Below are 20,624 nucleotides of genomic sequence, written 5' to 3'. Positions count from 1 at the left end.
ACTACTTTGAAACAGAGCACAGTTCAGATATATTTTGAAGTCATGTTTCAAAATCTAAAATAGCTGTAAGAATTCAGAGTGCTTCAGACATTCCAAAATTGAGGGAAAGTGGTAAAATAATCAGAAAAACATCATACATATTCATAGTGTACTAGACAGATGCTCAATGGGTTTTTAAAAAATATGTAGAGCATTTCCAGCTTCTAGCAGGATGGATATATATTACTACCTGGGCTGACTTACTAATAATTTAGATAAATTCACAAAAACACTTCCTTCTTACAGGGTATGCTACTGAATTAAAAAAACACAATGTGAATATTTTGTTTTATAAGTAGTTCGGCAAAAATTTTCACAAGAAATAGTTGCTTATTGATTATGCCAAACTTTTTTTTTTTTTTTTTTTTAATTTAGATGGCATATGCATCTTCGTTTTTCAGGACAGCCTTCTCAGATGTGTCTATACAAGTCTCATGTTAAGTAGTCAAGTTGTCTGAATTTTGATTGCTAGTGTGTGTGTTTCATATTGTGCTACTTCTGCTCTCTAAACTTCTAAATTGGGTAGTTTACCTACATTTTCATAATATATGCTTTACAGAATTCTTCATTTGACAGAACATAAGAACGGCCATATTTGTTCAGAACAATGGTCCATCTAGCCCAGTATCCTGTGTTCCGACAGTGGCCAATGCCAGGTGCTTCAGAGAGAATGATCAGAACAGGCAATTATTGAGTGATCCATCCTGCTGTACACGCCCAGTTTATGGCAGTCAGAGGCTAGGGACACAGAGAGCATGGGATTGCAACCCTGACTATCTTGGTTAATAGCCATTGATGTATCTATCCTTCAAGAGCTTATATAGTTTTGGCCTTCACAACATCCCCTACAACTAGAACCACAGGTTGACTGTGTGATGTGTGAAGTACTTCCTTTTTTTTGGTTTAAACCTGCTGCCTATTAATTTCATTGGGTGACCCCTCCTTCTTTGTTACGTGAAGCAGTAAATAACACTTCCTTATACACTTTCTCCACACCAGTCATGATTTTACAGACCTCTATCATATCCCCCTTAGTTGTCTCTTTTCTAAGCTGAACAGTCCCCAGTCTTTTTAATCTCTCCTCATATGGAAGCTGTTCCATATCCCTAATGATTTTTGTTGCCCTTCTCTGTATCTTTTCCAATTCCAGTATATCTTTTTTTATATGGGGCAATTAGAACTACATGCAGGATTCAAAGTCTGGGTATACCATGCATTTATATAGTGGCATTATGATATTTTCTCTCTTATTATCTACCCCTTTCCTCATGTGTCCTAACATTATTAGCTTTTTTGACTGCTGCTGCACATTCAGAGGATGTTTTCAGAGAACTATCCACAATGACTCCAAGATCTCTTTCTGTAGGGGTAACAGCTAATTTAGATCCCATTATTTCGTATGTATAAATGGGATTGTTTTCTCTAATATGGATTACTTTGTATTTTTCAACATGGAATTTCATGTCATTTGGTTGCCCAATCATCCAGTTCTGTGAGATCTATTTGTAACTCTTCACAGTCAGTTTCGGATGTAACTATCTTGAGTAGTTTTGTATCATCTGCAAGTTTTGCCACATCCTTGTTTACCCTTTTTTCCAGATCATTTATGAATATGGTGAACAGTACTGGTCCCAATACAGATCCTTCGGGAACACCACTATTTACCTCTCTCCATTCTGAAAACTGACCATTGATTCCTACCCTTTGTTTCCTGTCTTTTAACCAGTTACTGATCCATGAAATCTTATCCCATGACTGCTTACTTTGCTTAAGACCCTTTGGTGAGGGATCTTGTCAAAGGCTTTTAGAAAATCCAAGTATATTATATCCACTGGATCACCCCTGTCCATGTTTGTTGACCCCCTCAAGAATTTTAACAGATTGATGAGGCATGATTTCACTTTACAAAAACCACGTTGACTCTTCCCCAACAAATCGTGTCCATCTATGTGTCTGCTAATTTTGTTTTTTATTAGAGTTTCAACCAATTTGCCTGCTACTGAAGTTAGACTTACCAGCCTGTAATTGTCAGGATCACCTCTGCAGCCTTTTTAAAAAATTGGTGTCACATTAGCTATCCTCCAGTCATCTGGTACAGAAAATGATGTAAGTGATAGGTTACATACCACACTTAGTGGTTCTATAATTCCATATATGAGTTCCTTTAGAACTCGAGTGAATACTATCTGGTCCTGATGACTTATTTACTATTTAATTTATCAATTTGTTCCACAACCTCCTCTCTATTGATACCTCAATCTGGGACATTTGCTCAAATCTGTCACCTAAAAAGAATGACTCAGGTGTGGGAATCTCCCTCACATCCTCTGCAGTGAAGACTGGTACAAAGAATTCATTTAGCTTCTCCACGACAATCTTATCATCCTTGAGTGCACCTTTAGCACCTCAATTGTCCAATGGCCCACTGATTGTTTGGCAGGCTTTCTGCTTCTGATGTACTTTAAAAAAAAGTTGTTGTTACTTTTTGAGTCTTGCTCTTCACATTCTTTTTTGACCTGCCTAATTATATTTTCACACTTGACTTGCCAGAGTTTATGTTCTTTTCTATTTTCCTCAGTAGGATTTAACTTCCAATTTTTAAAGGATGCCTTTTTGCCTTTAGCTGCTTTTCCCTAACTACCTTAAACATGCTGGCACTTTTTTGGTCCTCTATGTTTTTTTAATTTGGGGTATGCATTTAATTTGAGCCTCTCTTACAGTGAGTTTAAAAAGTTTCCATGCAACTTGCAGGCATTTCACTTTTGTGACTATACCTTTTAATTTCTGTTTACCTAGCTTCCTCATTTTGCGTAGCTCCTATTTCTGAAGTTAAATGCTACTGTGGTGGACTTCTTTGGTATTTTCCCACCCGGACAAGGGTGCTAAATTTAATTATATTATGGTCGCTATTATTTACAGGTTGAACTATGCTGTAAAGCAAACTGGAAGGACAAAAGCAAAAGTATTCTTTTTTCGTATTTTGTAATTTTGCTATAGGAGCCTTTACAATTTTGAATATGACTTTGTACATGGAGAAAGCAATTTAAAGGCAACCTGCAAATAGAAGAAAACAGGGTCTGTTCCCTCTTTGGTTTGATGTACAAAAGAAGACAGAAGGGTTTTTGTTTAAATAGATATTATGTTTTGTTTCTTCAGTTGGAAATTCAGATCTTGTCTATGTTGGTTTCCTTGGAAGACACTATGGATGAGAAAAAAGCTAGTAGGCCTATGACATCAGATACAAGAAAATGAAATTGGATTAATTGTCTAGAGAAGTAAATTTTATTCAGACAGATAAAATTCTACTTTTTTTTGTTTTTCCACATATCTTTTTTAATTTAAATGCTTAACAGCTGGAGAAAACCTCTTTTAATAAAGGTTCAGCCCTTAACTGAATGAGCGAGAGAGATCCTCATTCTGTACCTTACATGCAAAACAGGGAAAACTATTCCTAATATTTCTGATATTTCTATGAGTGAAAACCACCAGGCTTTCTTCATAACAAAAGATTTCTGGCCTTCTTTGTACATTATAAAGAAGCAAATCCTCACATTTGCATGTCACCTTTAAAGTGCATTTATGGTAAAATAAGCAACTCTGAAACGACACCTTTGTGAGGTTTATTCTATGGTACTTCCAAACAAGTTTATTTTCTTCTAACAAAAATCTTTTCGCTTCATTTTGTCTTTGGAATAATTAAGCTATTCTTTCCATTCCACATGTCACTACTAATAACTATTTTGGAATCAAGTGCTAGCTGACAATTGTCTTTCCATATATGAGGCATAACAGATGACAGCTGGCTCTTCTGCAGTTTTATTAGTTCAGTAGTGTTGATTTTGTATTAACCTGTTCATCAATAAGTGATGCCGATGACTCCAAAGACACAAAGAAAGCAGGTATCTGAACAGAACTAACATTTTATAGATTCATTTGTGAGCAAAATGAGACTTTAGGGTTTATTTCCCCTGAAGGAGGGGCTACACAGTTCTCATTAACACAAACTAGACTTCCATTGTATATGTGTGAATTTGAAGTCGGGTACAGACAATACACACACACACACAAATACATTCACAAACTCAAAGACATCTATGATGTACTGTGCAAGAGATACTTGTCTGTCATTTAAGATAATAAGACTGAGTATCAAATGTAATACTGTATGAAAAAAATTATTTCCATGTAAAAATCACTAGCCTCGCAGGATTTTATAAACCCATTGCAGTACTGTCAAAATACCCTACAGGCAAAAACATTTTCCCCTGGGTCAGTGACTGCCTCAACTGTCAGGAACATGACAGAAATCTATAAAAACCTGCCCTTAGCATCATGCCTCTTACAAGCGATATTGAATTTTGTATACCATCAGTGACATTTTCCTCAGTGTGGCATCTGTTGTTAACTAAGGTTACTCCTGAGGGTATTCTGCACCAAAAAATTAAAAATTCTGCACACAATATTTTAGAATTCTGCAAAATTCTGCAAATTTTTTTTGTCAAATAAATGTGGAGGCTCCAGCATGGCATTGGGGAGAACAAGCCACTAGCTGTACAAAGGTGGGAGATCACCTTGCAGCTCCGCCCCGGGACACAGACTCAGCAGTGAGGCTGTACCCGATCCTAACACAGCGCAAGGACCAGGCTTGCCCCAGAAATACCCCAGGGCCCTGCCCCTCCGTGCCAGGTGTACCAGGTGTGGTCAGGCAGGCTCAGCAAGGCAGAATCCAAGTGTGGAGGGGCTTAATGTGGGGAGACCCAGGTTTAGAGGGTTCTGTGTGGGACAATCTGGGTGCAAGCGGCTCAGAGGTGGATCTGGTGGCACAGGGGCTTGTTGGAGGGTTCTGGGTGCAATGGTAATAGGACTCTGCAGGTGGGTTCAAGTGAAGGTGGTTGGGTCGATAGAGCTCGGAAGGGGGTCTGAGTGTGGAGGGCTCAGTGGGGAGGTCCAGATGCTGGGGGAGTGGGGTGGGGATCCAGGTGCAGCTGGTTGGGGCTCCGTAGGGTGGGGATCTGGGTGCGGATGGTTTGTTGAGGTGGTCCAGGTGCAGGAGGAGTGAGGCTTGTCATGGGGGGTTCAGGGTATGGGGGGATGGTGAGGCTTGGCAGGAGAGTCTGGAGCATGAGAGTGTCTGGATGCCCGGGGGTTGGGTGGATGGGGGATCAGCTTCCTGTACAGTGATCCCTCCCCCTGCAGATGAGGAACAGGAAGTGTGGCGGAGTTTGCAGAGCTTCCTACAGCCAGCAGAGAAATCTGGGGGTGGGTCTGACACGGCCCCGAATGCCATGCAGGGGAAGAGGAAGTCTTTTCATCCCCAGCCCTGCCGGGATTAGCAGCTGAGCCTGGCGTAGGGTAAGAAGCACCAGCCAGGTCTTCCCCAGTTCCACCTGCTGCCACACAGTGATTTATCTCTCTGCTGGGCGCCCTAGTTACCCAAAACATACTGCTGGAGAGGGTCACATGATCGCTTTTGTGGCTTCCCTTTGCTTCCCCATCAGAAAGTCATTTTTCTGCAGGGAAGCAAAGAAATCTGAGGGGGACAAATTCTGCGCATGCGCAGAATTCCCCCAGGAGTAGGAGGTACCGAAAAATATCTACAGTTAATTAAGAGAAAATTCCTGAGTGCTCAGTGAACATCACGCTGGCAAATTCATCATGTTATACTAATGCCCTATCACTCACTGAGAGGAGAGCCAAATTTGTTATTGGCTTTAACATTGTTGTTGCCAGCAGGGTTTTAAACAGTTTCCTTGTGGACCAACGGGGACATTGATCACTTAAAAACAGTACAAGCTATGCTGTACTACAGACTACTTCAGTAAGTAATCTACAGCACAGTTCTAGAACATCCTGGGGGAGGGGAAATCTTATGAACCTGTTAGCAATAACTGTCTGGAAACACTGGTGACATGACTTTTGTTTCCAGCTATTCTGCAGAGGTAAAGTTCATTTTTCTCACTTTGTCTCTTGTGATAAGGTTTTCATTTGTACATTCCTTCAGATATTTACAGAGGAAAGAGGCAATAGGAAAAGAGGAATAGGAATGCAAAGCTTTCAGATATTTATATTAGTTGGTCCTCCATTAGATGGGAGAACAGATGCATCGGCCTGCATTAGTATTTTGCATACACTGCAATAAGAATGAAGTAATTTCTAAGATGGCTCTATTTCCCATATCACTTGGCTAAACACCGTGTATCTGCTCTTACATGTTAGTCATCTCAAGTGGCACCTTTGCTCTATGCTTGATAATCATGTGCAGTATTCAAAAGTAAGACTGAAGACACTATAATTTTATCAGTTGGCTAACCATAGAAGTACCCTCTCTAAGAAGCAGGTGAAGGGATGGACAGAGGAAATGGCAATATATTATTAATATTCTCCAGTTGGAGAACAAGCTGCCTACCTGTAACTTATGCATTTCCGTGTTCTAGTAGACCTCCTTTCAAGCCGTTTTGATTTTGACTTTTTGGAATCTTTCTTTTTTTCTTCCTGACTTTCTGGTATTTCTGGCTCCTGTTGAAGTATGACAACAAGTGTTAAATATGCTGGAGCAGACATCAGATAGGTTTGTCTCCCCCCTCTCAAGATTCACGAGGACTGAGCTGGAATTGTCTATTTTCATGTCAAACAGATAAGTGGTGTGTGCAAAACATTTCAAGTTCCCAAATGGCTGACTTATATACAGGTACCTAGTTCACAGGTACCCAGTTCTCTTTGTGGTACTACACATAACAAAGGCAAGATTTACTGGCAACAGAATCCCATAAGTATCTGGATTGAGGATGTAGATTACAGTAACAGTAGTGATATTATGCTTCTAGTTGAGGTGACACTTTCAGGCCTTGTCCATGCTACAGTTGAACAAGATCGTTGCCAACAAGTGTTTGCAGCCATTGTAAACTGGGATTTTTTCTGTGTGTACCATATTGATCACCTCCTCTAGACAGCTGACAGTTCTGGAGAAAAAGATCCATATTATGTCCCCACTCGTTGCATACCTTTTTATGGTACAGTTTCAGTCCCACTCTGGACAGGGCTTTAATTCTATGCCATTATTTCCAGAGCCTTAGTTTTCAATTAAAATTGACCTTTGGGATGAATTTTTTGTGCTTATCAAGAGGTGTGGTGGTGATTTGTTTTTTGGGGAGAAAGAGGCTTGTGGTGTTTTGTTTTAAGTTTGGTAAAATCCCATTGAGCCATTTCTCAGTTAACCAAGTGTGGAGGGAGAAAATTTGTTTTAGCATAATGAGTTAGAGTGGAAAAGTCTACCTGACATTTATTGTTTGAACAAGTTTAAATGTAAAAGCTCATTTACTGGGCCTGGATTAAATCATCCGTTAGGAAGGCATAAGAAAAAAAAATCACTTTGAAATGAGTTTATGAGGGAAAAAGCACAAGCTCTGAAGGCGCAAAACATTTTTCTCCCATTCTGGAAAGAAAAAAAAAAAGGGAAGGTCAATAAATTTTTGCTACAACATTCTGGCTGAAATCTTGTGGACACAAAAGCAAAGCAATGCAAAGAATTATAGCTCCTTCGGCAATTGTAATTCTCAATGTACACTTGTATTAAGACAAACAATTAATACAATATCCAGTATCAGAAGATCCTTCCTATAGTAGGAGAGAAGTTATGGATGCTATGGGCACCGTAACTTTGAATTTTCTGGACTTTTGTGAATATAAAAACCAAAATCAAAACACTGTTATTGTAGGCTTTTTGCAGAGAAAGTGAACTTTGGACAGCAACTGTCTTATTTCAGGAAGTCCCAATATGTCAAATTACACTGGCACCAAAAATGAAGAGCTGCTCATTTAATAGTGTAGTTTTAAAAAGAGGAGAACAAAATTTCTTTGGGGGTGCCTAACTGACTTCCCCTATCAATTATCAGGAAAGTGATAATCAGAATTGAAAAAGGTAAATAATGTCTTAATTGCCTGTGAAGTATTTTACTTAGATCTATTCATAAAGCTTAAGCTTTTAAAATTTGAACAGGTTCTTGATCCCAAAGTAAAGCAACAGCAATTAATATCCTTGCCTAATTCTTACACTCTCACCAGCTAAAATGTGAGCCACTGAATTAATTCTCATCTACCAGTTAATTAATGTTTTGCCTTGAAAGAGCATTTGCCACTCCTTACACTTGGGTGTCCTGTTCCCTGTGACCACATAGGACTGTTGAGTAATGATGCAGAGTGGGCAATATCTTTGTGAAGCCACTCTTTGGAGCAGTCCAGAAATGATTTTTTCATCAAGCTAGATATACTAAAAGGACTTAAATTAGTTTCATTATCAACACACAAAACAGCAAATTACAATATATAGAGCCGTAAACTGTATTTAGGCCCTGATTTCAGGCCTAAATATGCTTAAGTTCTTAAGAACTTAAGCATATGCTTAACACAATAGGTTCAAAATTTTACCAAATGAAACTACTAAACAATGTTGACAGTTTCCTTTTAAAAATGATGCAAATCTTATGTTAGTATCTTTTCTTTTTTTTTTTTAAACAGACTGAAGTCACTTATTGCAGTAAACACATTTACGAAATGAAAGAACAATAGAACAAAGCTGAGTCAACTTACTTGTGGTGGGATGATGTTCTCAATACTGATACCCACATACACCAATCGCTCTTTCCTTGGGAGAGAAAGAAAATTAAAAACAGTTCACAAGGAGCCTGTTTGTAAGATGGTACAGATTTAAAACAATGATCTAATCAGTATCATTCAAAACTGTTAATGCAGTTCCGTAGAAGCAGCCTTATGAGTTGTTTCACTACAAAATACAAGTTTTCAGACCTTGATTAAAGTTAGTAGGTATTATTTCCTAAGTCTTGAAGGATCACAATTTCCTTTACATGTGAAACTGGTGTTCAAACAACTGCAAATGTCTGAAGGGAACAGACACCAAGGAAGGAGAGGAATGAGTTACTGTGGTATAAGGGAGGGTAACTAATATAACAGATCAAAATTTAGAAAATAAAGAAACTGTTGAATATCTAGAAAAACAGAGCCATTAGGCTGTGGAAGAGTCTCCCAAGGAGAGCCACATCTCTTGAGGAATTTAAATGTAGGCCGGACAATATAATACGCTAAGAAATATACTGTAGAGAGCAATTATATGCTGGCAGGGGATGGACTAGATGTAACCTAATAGCTCTTCTTCATCTCCACACTACAGTATTCCATGAAGCATTGCTACAATAGAACCTCAGAGTTATGAACACCGGAGTTACGAACTGACTGATCAACCACACACCACATTTGAAACTGGAAGTGCGCAATCAGGCAGCAGCAGAGAAAAAAAAAAAAAAAAAAAAAAAACAATAAAGTACCGCGTTAAACGTAAACTACTAACAAAATAAAGGAAAGGTTTAAAAAAAGATTTGACAAGGTCAGGAAACTGTTTCTGTGCTTGTTTCATTTAAATTAAGATGGTTAAAAGCAACATTTTTCTTCTGCATAGCTGCAAAGCTGTATTAAGTCAATGTTCAGTTGTAAACCTTTGAAAGAACAATAACGTTTTGTTCAGAGTGACGAACATTTCAGAGTTACGAACAACCTCCATTCCCGAGGTGTTCATAACTCTTGAGGTTCTACTGTACTGTTAAAACAGAAAGCAAGAATTAAGGCCAAAGTGCTAGACTTATGTGTTTTTATGAGCTGAAACAGATCCTGGACGGCTGTACTGTCAATCAGAACCAGTTTTTAAAGTTAGCAGTAAGCAACTGCATGTGCAAATCACATTTGCATGCATTGTCTATGCACCTAACTGTTCACACATAAGCACAAATACCTGATATGCATATTAACTTTATATTTGCATGTGTTAGTTTGGAGCACATATATATATATACACACATGTACACAGTTGCAAGCATCTATCTATGAAAATGTGTTTCCCAATGTTTGCATTTGTCTGGTAGCAGATCAAGATTTTCAAATATTCTTATGACTGGACATCTGAATAAGATTTCCTTTTCTCAATATCCTTCTAACGAACTGATTGCAGAAAAAGAGTATGTCCAATCTTTTTCTTAAGTAAAAGCAGCTAATACTGTTTTTAAAAGAAAGCTGACAAAACAGTAAAGTGGATTCTGGATAGTTCTCCTATAGCTGTAGTAACGAGGCCACATGCTGCCAAAATTTTATATTACTGTAGGATAACTCCTGCACTGACATTTTTGGCTTTATTTGCAAGTAAAGTACTTACTTTTCTATTCAAGTACCAGTTCCCTAACCTTATAAATCAAAAAGAAACTTTCTCTCCCACTGAGTGCTATGAGACCTGGGTGGATGGAGAGAAAATTGCTTCATCATTTGTCTAGCAGATTTAAACTAAGGGAAATGATTGAAAAATAATCTCTTGATGCAAGAGAAGAAGCTGCGAAAGGGGAGAACACAGATGTAAAAGCTTTAATAATTATCAAATTTTATTCATTGCCTCTTCCACTTATTTCCTATGAAGCAAAAAAAATCAAGTACAACAAGGGAATGAAGAGTAAAATTCAACCAGGTTTTACTAGAGAGGGTCTCAAGTACTGATCCTAATTCTGACAGTCAGGAACCCAACAGATTGTGTAGGAAATTAGGGGATAAAAAAACAGCATTAAGGATGGAGCCTGCAATGTTGTAGCAAAGGTCTTATATTAAACAGGCAGATGAAATAGCGTGTACCTTCCTTACCAAGGAGGAACAAATGAAAGCTCAATATTTAAACTAGCAGTTCTCAAACTGCCTGCCATGGAGATGCACTGGCTTTCCTCATCTCTAACTGTTAAACTGCATTAAAACCTACATATACATTATCTCGCACTATTATTTTTCAGAGGGGTAGCCGTGTGTTAGTCTGTATCTGTAAATACAACGAGGAGTCCTTGTGGCACCTTAGAGACTAACAAATGTATTTCAGCCTAAGCTTTCGTGGGATATAACCCACTTCATCAGATGCATGGAGTGGAAAATACAGCAAGCAGGTATAAATTAATTCCAATTCTGCAGTTTCTCATTGATGACATCTTCATCATCTGGACCCATGGAAAGGAGGCCCTTGAGGAATTCCACCTGGATTTCAACAATTTCCACCCCACCATCAACCTCAGCCTGGACGAGTCCACGCAAGAGATCCACTTCCTGACACTACCGTATAAATAAGCGATGGTCACATAAACACCACCCTATACCGGAAACCTACCGACCACTATACTTACCTACATGCCTCCAGCTTTCATCCAGACTACATCACACGATCCACTGTCTACAGCCAAACCTTCAGATACAACCGCATTTGCTCCAATCCCTCAGACAGAGACAAACACCTACAAAAAAAGTAACAACGCCACTAGCCATCACCTATAGCCCCCTACTAAAACCTCTCCAGCGAGAATCTACAACCTATCCTGAAGGACGATCCCTCACTTTCACAGACCTTGGGAGACAGGCCAGTCCTCGCGTACAGACAGCCCCCCAACTTGAAGCAAGTACTCACCAGCAACTACACACCACACAACAAAAACACTAACCCAGGAACCAACCCCTGCAACAAACCCTGTTGCCAACTCTGTCCACATATCTATTCAAAGGACACCATCATAGGACCCAACCACATCAGCCACACCATCAAGGGCTCATTCACCTGCACATCTACCAATGTGATATATGCCATCATGTACCAGCAATGCCTCTCTGCCATGTAAATTGGCCAAACCGGACAATCTCTACGCAAAAGAATAAATGGATACAAATCAGACATCAAGAATTGTAACATTCAAAAACCCATAAGAGAGGACTTCAATCTCCCTGGACACTTAATAACAGACTTAAAAGTCTCCATTCTTCAACAAAAAACTTCAAAAACGAGAAACTGCAGAACTGGAATTAATTTGCAACCTTGACACCATCAAATTAGGCCTGAATAAAGACTGGGAGTGGCTGGGTCACTGCAAAAAATAATTTTCCCTCTGTTGATATTTACCCCTTCTTGTCAACTGTTGGGAATGGGCCACATCCACCCTAACTGAATTGGCCTCGTTAGCACTGACCCCCACACTTGGTAGGCAACTCCTATCTTTTCATGTGTTGTATATTTATACCCCCTTACTGTATTTTCCACTCCATGCATCTGATGAAGTGGGTTATATCCCACGAAAGTTTATGCCCAAATAAATTTGTTAGTCTCTAAGGTGCCAAAAGGACTCCTTGTTGTTTTTATTATTTTTCTGTGTAACTAATTGCCGCAGTTGCCACAGGGATGATATAATATTATGAATGAGAGGAGACAATCCATGAGACTGGGCATGGGTTAAGAGGTGACCAGGAACTGGAAAGTAGTCCCAGGAGACACTATCAAAAGATATGGTGCACCTTCTGACAAGGTTTGAGAACCCCTGATTTAAATGCAAAACAGTATCAGCAAAATCTTCAGTGGCCTTTGCTTCCATCTAGTGGCAGGACTTGGTTATAAACGTTAGTAGGTGTATAAATGAAAAACCTGAAATTCAGTAAGCTGAGTAGAAGGAGAAAGATTTTGACCCAAGTCTACATTTTTGTCACAACTGTTATTGCCACCACAGAGTCAATGATTTTCATTAAAAATAAGTTAGCCATAACCTGCCATTTTGGGGATGTGTATGGATGTGTTGCTGAATAGCTAAAAGCATTCAAGGTTCTCATTGAAATTGGGTCAAGTTAAACCCTGGGCTGCATGGGAAATAATCAAAATTAGGAGACTTAGCAGTGTGACTGCAGTGACACAAAGGATCAGACCATTGTACTCTTAGTGAGAGCTTTAATTCCTTCAGGGGGTTCTTTTTCCACCAAAGGAAAAGACTAAAAAACATGAAGAGCTAACATAGGTTTACAAAGTTGAGCTCTGGTACAGCAAATAGTGTCTTAACACCTGTCTGCTTTTGTGCCCCAAATAACCTTTATTTTCCCATTTTAGCTAAGAACTGTACTCGTACTGTGATAAAAACCAGGACCCTGGACTTTTTCCAACACCACTGTGTCAGGATTTCTACCCTCTTCACCATGATTACCCTGTAACATACCACAATAAAGCAGCACTGGACTCCTGCCAGATTAGAAAATTGTGCCATCAAGTTTACTGCCCTGCCTCTTCCACCAATAGAGATCAGATGCTTCAAAAAGCAGCAAAAATCAAATGTAGAAGAGGAAACCAGACTATTTTGGCTGGAGGATCAGACTGTTGAATGTTTGTTCTTATAGTAATTTTCACCATATAAAACAGAAGTAACATTTGAACAGCATGCTGTTCTGTAAAAATTACAAAACCAACAATAATGCAACACTCAGGCTGCAAAGTTAAAAAGCAAGATAGACTGACTGGTGATAAAGAAGACAAGTCTGATAGCATTAATAAAGCTACTTGAACATTTAGGAATGCAAAAATACTATACATGAGCTATGTGGAAGAGTTAACATTGCTAGGAGGTACCTTAATTTTTGTATTTCCCACCTTTTAAAGTTTTCAACTGTTAATTTTGCATTAATATAACTTTAATACAAAACCCATGTTATAAAAACAGACAAAACAGAAAGCCATGGCTCTGACTTGAACCACATACAATATCGTAAATAAAAAGAGAATCAAAATTTCTTTACTATGCATGTGTTAAAGTTAATTTTTTAAAGGTACACAATTAATGTTTTAAGAAATACTGCGCCTCTCCCAACTGTGGATTGCTACTCACAAACCTGTTTCAGATATCTCTGCTGGGAACTGTGGGACTGCTATGCACAATTTACTGTTACTGCAACAGTTGGAAGAAATTCTGTTTGTGGACACACAGTGTTGATTTACACTAACCAGGATGACTGCTAGGATGGACACAGAGCTACATCTTAAGTTACAACTTGAGACCACTGTAACATGCAATAGTGTGATCCTGTAGCGTAGATGAAGTTTCAGACTAATCTAGGTGAAAAAGGCAACAGAAGTCTGTAAGGCACATTACATTAGAAACTTCTGTAGCCACGTCAGGTGATTCAGAACTTGCCTACACTAGGAAATTTACACATTGCTGACTGTCTTAGCAAAGGGTGCAGATGAACCAGTGCTGAAAATTATTTAACTGCAAGTGTAGGCAGGACCAAACCATGTTCAGAAGCCATGACTGAACCTTAGTAAACATGATCCCCTCATCTTTAACTACTGAACTTCTGTTTTACCCTCTTGTAAGCATCTCCAGATTTGCTGCCAGCAGTAAACTCCCTGATTAATAGGAAGTTCATGGGTATTAATCAAAAACAAACTTATCAGCTCAAGGTCTCATTAACATACTTATCCAGGTCCATTTAACGCTTGATCAACTTTGCCTAGCAACTCACTGTGAGCAGTTTGTGAACACAACCAACTAGGTTTCAGTACCTTCGCTCTGCCCGCTCCTTCTTTTTCAAGACAACATCCAGATCTTGCAATTGTTCTTCTAACTTCTCACAGAGTAATTTCTGAGGGGATAATACACAGTATCAGTTTCTTGCATAAGCAAATACCTTCATTAATCAGTTTATTCAGACACTTAATGCACTGTTTTCACATTTGCCTTAGTGATCTCTGGAATAGGGATAAGTGTCTACATGTGGAATACTTAAAACTAAATTCCTAGTTTTCTTTGCATTTCCCTGTAGATAGCCTAAGATTATTATGTTAATTTAATCTCTGCCAGAGACTTTAGTGGTGAGCAACACAATATTACTTCTGTTGGAATACCCACTCGGCAAGAACATGGCATGTAGTGAAGGTTCAGTCTTCTAAATTTAAGGTACACTTTAGCACAAATTTCAACACATTTTGCTAGAGAGAGAAACCCTTCCGGTGAGAAGTATCTATTGTAGAAAGCAGTCTGCCCAGTGCATGTATTAAAGATGAGTGTTTAGAATAAACATACTTCTAAATGATTCCCTGTTTTTTTATTTTAAAATCTGTATAGTTAGCAGAAAGGTAACTGGGAGGTAGTTTGTATTTTATTTTATTTATATACATACATACATAGTGCATTTTAGTCCTCTTTCCCACACTTCATTTATTGTTTATCTTTTTAGATTGTAAACTTTCATTTTTATTATTTCATTGGAAAACACATAGCACTAAGTTTCCATTTATTGATTACTACTGTGGTGCTTTTTATAAAAAAAATAAAATGTTTTGTATGCTACAAGACCTTATATCCACATCTAATATCAAGATAATCAAGTCATCATGTAGGTGGCTATTATTCACAGATATATCACCTGCTTTGTAGGCATTCTAACATTATGTCTTAGGTCAGCAACTGAGTTGATCTTTGTTACAAGTAAGTGGCCCCTATGAGAAGAACTTGCTTTGCTCTCTCAGCAGGAGACCTGCCTTTTCCCATTACACTTGTTACATGTGCAAAAGTTCTCCCCAAAAGTGTTTTTATTGCAATCACTGTAGAAGCTCTCTCCTTTGATCACATTTCAAACTTCTCTTTTGAAGATGTGATTTGTTCTCTCCCATCCATTCCTCCTCTCCCATCATATACTTTCCGCTGGTCTTTTTTGTAGTTTTAGGTGTTTTTTTTTTTTTTATTATGTACTTACTAGGAATTAGTCAACAGTGCCCTTAGCACCTTGGTGGGGAGGTGCTTTATATATAATCAGGTACGAGTAGCACTTCTACCTTCATTTGTAAAGAAAAAATTCTTACACTCTCAACCCATTAATTATTTAAATTAAAAAAATACTTAAGACCCCAGAAACAGGCAAATTTTGATGCACAATACAACTATACATCATCACTGATCAGCATCTTTTGCACAGCAGCAACCCTGCCTTGTGACATGCAAGTGATCTAGCTGTTTTGGAAGCAAAGATGGGGTATGAGATCCACCAGGCTGCCTCTGTAATGTGCCTAATTCTTCCCCAATCACTGCAGCAGGAAAAGTATTAGTCACACTATGGCCTTTAAAACTCCAGGCATCTACCCTGAAGAACTCACTATTTTTGCACCTTCTATTTCACAGGAAGGCCAGCCATATGTTTGCACTGAAATACTTTTTAGTAGCATCTAGCCTCATTAGAGGAAGCACTGAAATTTGCCTGCTGCTAGGCAGTGACAGCACTCGCTCTCAGCCGAGACCGACTGGCATATCACAAACATGCTCCTGCTGGCTTGTTACAGGCACCTGGCTGTATGTTCCAACCAGTAGGTCTGGGGAGGGAAGGGGGTTTCAACCAGAGCGCCTGCTTCCTTGACTAGTGCTGCACTCCCACATTCAGTCTTTCTTACAGGAAAAATTAAGAGAATGAATATTTCCAATTCTACTGTTTCCTTGATGTAACCTTTGCAAAGGTAGGAAAGAACTGATTCTGTTAAGCAGTACAATAGCCATCTACTAATAATGAAAAAAAGAAAAAAGAGTGAGGAAAAGGTTATCTCCAGCTCGGTTTAATAACAGAGCAGGGGGATGATTGAGGCAATGCATCCCAAAGGAGAGGTTATTTTTTAACTGAGAAAGATGGTCACCAGAAATAGTTTGTTAATCAAACAGTGATTCTCCACAACATCTAGCAGAGATGAAAACTAGTCAACTAGAAAGCATACATGTTGGCAAGGTGGGCAGAACCACTCTCCATCTGGGATTATCATCAATGGGGGTCGAAGGCAGGCTGTGTGGTATCCACTGTCACAAGAGTCACACAACAGAATCTGTGGGAACAAAGTAAAAGATTAGCAGCAGTTTGCACCTCTTGGCAGGTAACAAGTTCTAAAGCTATTTTCTAGGCAGTGTTGAAACAACTGCATAAATATTCTGATCCGTACAAACTTCAGAACCTCCAAAATCACTTATTTGTAGGGTTTTATGGAAAGATAAAACATGTCTTTTCACGGAACAGCTGATGTACTAGGATATTCAGCCTTAACTCTGGATTGTTTATCACGTGTACAGACACAAACAAACCCTATCTGGATTGCCTAGAATCATAGGAGAACACAGAATTAGGAAGCTGTTAAAATGCATATTGATTTATCAGAGTAAACCCTAGATACCTCTTTTCTATCAAACAGGAAATGGCAAAGTTGATGTGAATTGTGTGCACATCCACTGGAGTATGCAATTCATTCAAGGAGCTACTAAAGTGGTCTCAACCATGCTGGCATGTCTTCACATAACTAAAAGAACGCTTACTTTGTGGATTAATGGCATGAGTGACCATTATGATTTGCCGGATAAATATAAATGTTAAAGATGAGTGGCAAGTGTTGTTAAAGCAGAACTGTAGAAATTAGAGATAAAATGCTAGAGAGAATAGTCATCTATCTAGTCCTTTGTTCAATTTAGTGGTAAGCATCTCAAGCAATGGGGTTTTCAGCACTTCACTGAGCAGATGCCACTTCTAAAGAAACTCGATGTCAGGAAGTCTTCACGAATATTCAGGCTATACTTTTCTTATGAATTCCATTCCATTTAAAATATTGTAGTATTCAGCATCTTACAATATTGAAAAAATATAAAGGAAAACTCCAGTGATAAGTTATGATCCTTAAATAGTTAATTTACTGCATATGAACATATACTTATGCAACACAGATCTCTAGAACAGTTTTTAGGAAATACTTGTCACATTACCTTCACAAATGAGAATGGCCTCAGAGGAAGCTGCAAATGATGATGCGTCTCAGCAAGCACTCCAGACATATGATGCAGATTGAGACAAGGTTGCTGCTTCCACATGGAAGAGCAAGAACTTTCAAAGCTGAACATAGCAGTGGCTTTTCTGAAATTTTACCCCTTACTTTCCTTTCCTATCCACACAAATGGGTTCTCTGTTTCTCTCAAGTCCTACCCTGCATTCTCAGATACCCCATATTGCAGCTTCCTATTTAATTCATTCTTTGTTATATAGAAGACCCAGTTTTTGGTAAATTATTCAAGTAATCATCAGAGGATCATATATTGCCCTGGAGTTTTCCTTTAATGCATACGCACAGTAAACCCCATGTCATAAGAGTTAGAGAAAAAGTAATGACCTCTAAAAGAGGCACAGATTGTTGCCCCATGGCTTATTTAGGGGGGAAAAAGTAATCAAACCTTATTATTCCAAAGGACATACCCAGAATGTAAAACCCAATTTTTCATCACCAAAACGGCATGGGGTTTTACATTCAAGATATGTCATAATTGTCTTATTTAAAATTTCATATAAAAGATGTTTTTATTGTTTAAATTCTGGGTCTGGACCTTTATGGGCCTGACTTTATTACACATTAAATGGCACCAAGCTGGATGATTTCTGAACACTTGTTTTTTAGACTGGGCTGCAAGTAGTTTTCAAACTACTTGATTGTGCACTTACTTCATAAATATCTGAACCGATTTTTAAAAATAAAGCAGAGTGAACCAGGTGAGAAGTCTGATGGTTTCTTTTTATTCAGTTTATGATGGAGAAAAAGTGTTCTGACTTCAGTCTGCAATTAAAGTGACTATTACATGCCAAAAAGCGACATTAGAGGAAAATTAAGGCTGTGAAGGCAAGTACTCAAAAGTTAGAAAATGCCAGAATTAGGGGTTGCCTAGGAAACTTTAATTTGCTACTCTTGTATTTATGATAAAGTCTTTAGTTATATATTTATTTTTCACAGGATCCCTGCCTCATTTGTTGCAGAACTTGGAAGCTGTGTAGTGAATGAGGAAGGGGACTACAGGAAGAGAAAGGATGATTTCATGGTTAAAGCTATATAAGTCTGTTGTAAAAAACTGGTTTCTATCCCTGTCTCTGCCATAGAGTTCCTTTGTGATGCTCTGCAAGCCACTTCAACCCAACTTTTAACAGGCGGCCACTAACTGTGCGCTTTTCATCCTCGGCATGCCTAATTTGAGATCCTGGGTTCTGATTTGCAGACGTGACGAGTACTGACAGGCACAATTGGGATTTAAAAACAAAGCACCATATAATGCTACATACTCTGAAAAATCAGGTGCTGAAGTCTGAAATTGGAAACCCAAAATTAGTGGACACTTTTGACCTTAAGTACTCTGTGCCTTAGCTCCCCATCTATAAAATGGTGATAATAACAGCCCCTTTCCTATCAAGAGGTGTTTTGAAAATAAATGAACATTTGTGAAACACTCAGATATAATATAGTCTGAGTGCCATAGAAAGTCCATGAGGAAATTAATAATTCTGTTTTCCGAACAGGGTTTGAATAGGATGAATATATTGAACAATGGAGGTTAAAACAAAATATTGAATAGCTGCTGATTAATTGAGCACCATCCATCCTGTACACTGAATGAGGTAAGGGGCCTGAGGAAAAATAATATATGATCATGTAATTAAGACTCTCCCATAATGCATATGTACAAAGGGGCTCAATTAAGATTGCATGGGAACCTTAATTTTGCCTTTTCCTAACTTCTGAGCGGCTTGACTTTGCAACCTTAATGTTTGTTTAGAATTGTGTGTGTGTGTAATTTATTCATTTATATTACAGTAGTAGGGTTCAAAAAAGAACAAGATAAATTCATGGAGGTCCATCAATGGCTATTAGCCAGGATGGGCAGGGATGGTGTCCCTAGCCTCTGTTTGCCAGAAGCTGGGAATGGGCGACGGGATGGATCACTTGATGATTACCTGTTCTGTTCATTCCCTCTGAAGCACCTGGCATTGGCCACTGTCAGAAGACAGGATACTGGGCTAGATGGACCTTTGGTCTGACCCACTATGCCCGTTCTTATGTTATGTTCTAGTAACCTAGAGGCCTCAACCAAGTCAGATCTTCATGGTGCTATGTACAAACATAACAGAGTATACACTATAAAAGATAAGACATCCTAGGGGGTGAAACAAACTTGCACTCTTCCCTCTTGGTTCCAAGTAAATGGTCCCAATTCTCTGCCTGTGACGTCAAAGGGATCAAAAACATCACACAAAATGAAGGTTAAAAGTTAGCTGTTGCCCAATAAGGAGGCCAGAGAATGATCTATTCCTGGGGGAATTCTGCACCACTGCGCACGCACAGAATTCATGTCCCATGCAGGTTTTTTTTTCCTCTGCAGAAAATACATTCTGCTGGAGAGGCTCTGCAGTTATGCCTTTTGCCACCAGAGGCTGCTATGGCACCAGAACAGAGGGTGGCTGGCTCACCAGCTGCAGCAGTCAGCAGCTGATAGGGTGGAAGAGAGGCTGCATTCCTCACAGTGCCCTGCCCACAGGGCTAGGGGAGGAGGCACAAGATATAGGGGGACAAAGTGGGGCACAAGGTGCTGCTGGGGTGGTCTCAGAATGGGGTTCAAAAGGGCCAGTGGATGGAGACAGACTAGGGCAGGGGCTGAATGGGAGTAGGGATGCAAGGTCAGATGGGGGTACAGGGACACATGGGGATGGGGAGGAGGTGTGGCTGAGTGGGGGTGCAGTGACACTTGGGGACAGAGATGACCCATACTTGCTGATAGGCCACAACCCCAGAACAGCTCAAGCCACTCACTCCCCAGGTAGCCCCCCTTTCAGGAAAGCTGGACCCCACCCGTCCCAGAAAGCAGCGGCCCCTCTCTGCAGCTCCTAGCTATTCCTCCTGCTTTCCCCATCAGAGTTAAAGC

At 39.2% G+C, this 20,624-nt stretch overlaps 1 protein-coding gene across 5 annotated transcripts in view; it reads right to left on the bottom strand.

The window, feature by feature from the left end:
- The window catches only part of RSF1 (remodeling and spacing factor 1), a 122,648-nt gene that overhangs the window by 37,930 nt on the left and 64,094 nt on the right, over positions 1–20,624 (bottom strand). For all 5 annotated transcript variants that reach the window (XM_034759099.1, XM_034759102.1, XM_034759098.1 and 2 more), the window contains exons 8-11: positions 16,628–16,732; positions 14,432–14,511; positions 8,626–8,680; positions 6,446–6,555 (exon numbers count right to left, since the gene is read on the bottom strand). In XM_034759099.1, the coding sequence (XP_034614990.1) occupies positions 6,446–6,555; positions 8,626–8,680; positions 14,432–14,511; positions 16,628–16,732 (350 nt within the window). The remainder of the gene's footprint in view (positions 1–6,445; positions 6,556–8,625; positions 8,681–14,431; positions 14,512–16,627; positions 16,733–20,624) is intronic.

Source organism: Trachemys scripta, chromosome 1 (genome assembly GCF_013100865.1).
Source record: "Trachemys scripta elegans isolate TJP31775 chromosome 1, CAS_Tse_1.0, whole genome shotgun sequence".
Classification (NCBI taxonomy): Eukaryota; Metazoa; Chordata; order Testudines; family Emydidae; genus Trachemys; species Trachemys scripta.
The sequence above is the reverse complement of the archived record's forward strand: the minus strand, read 5'-3'. Positions and strand labels throughout refer to the sequence as shown.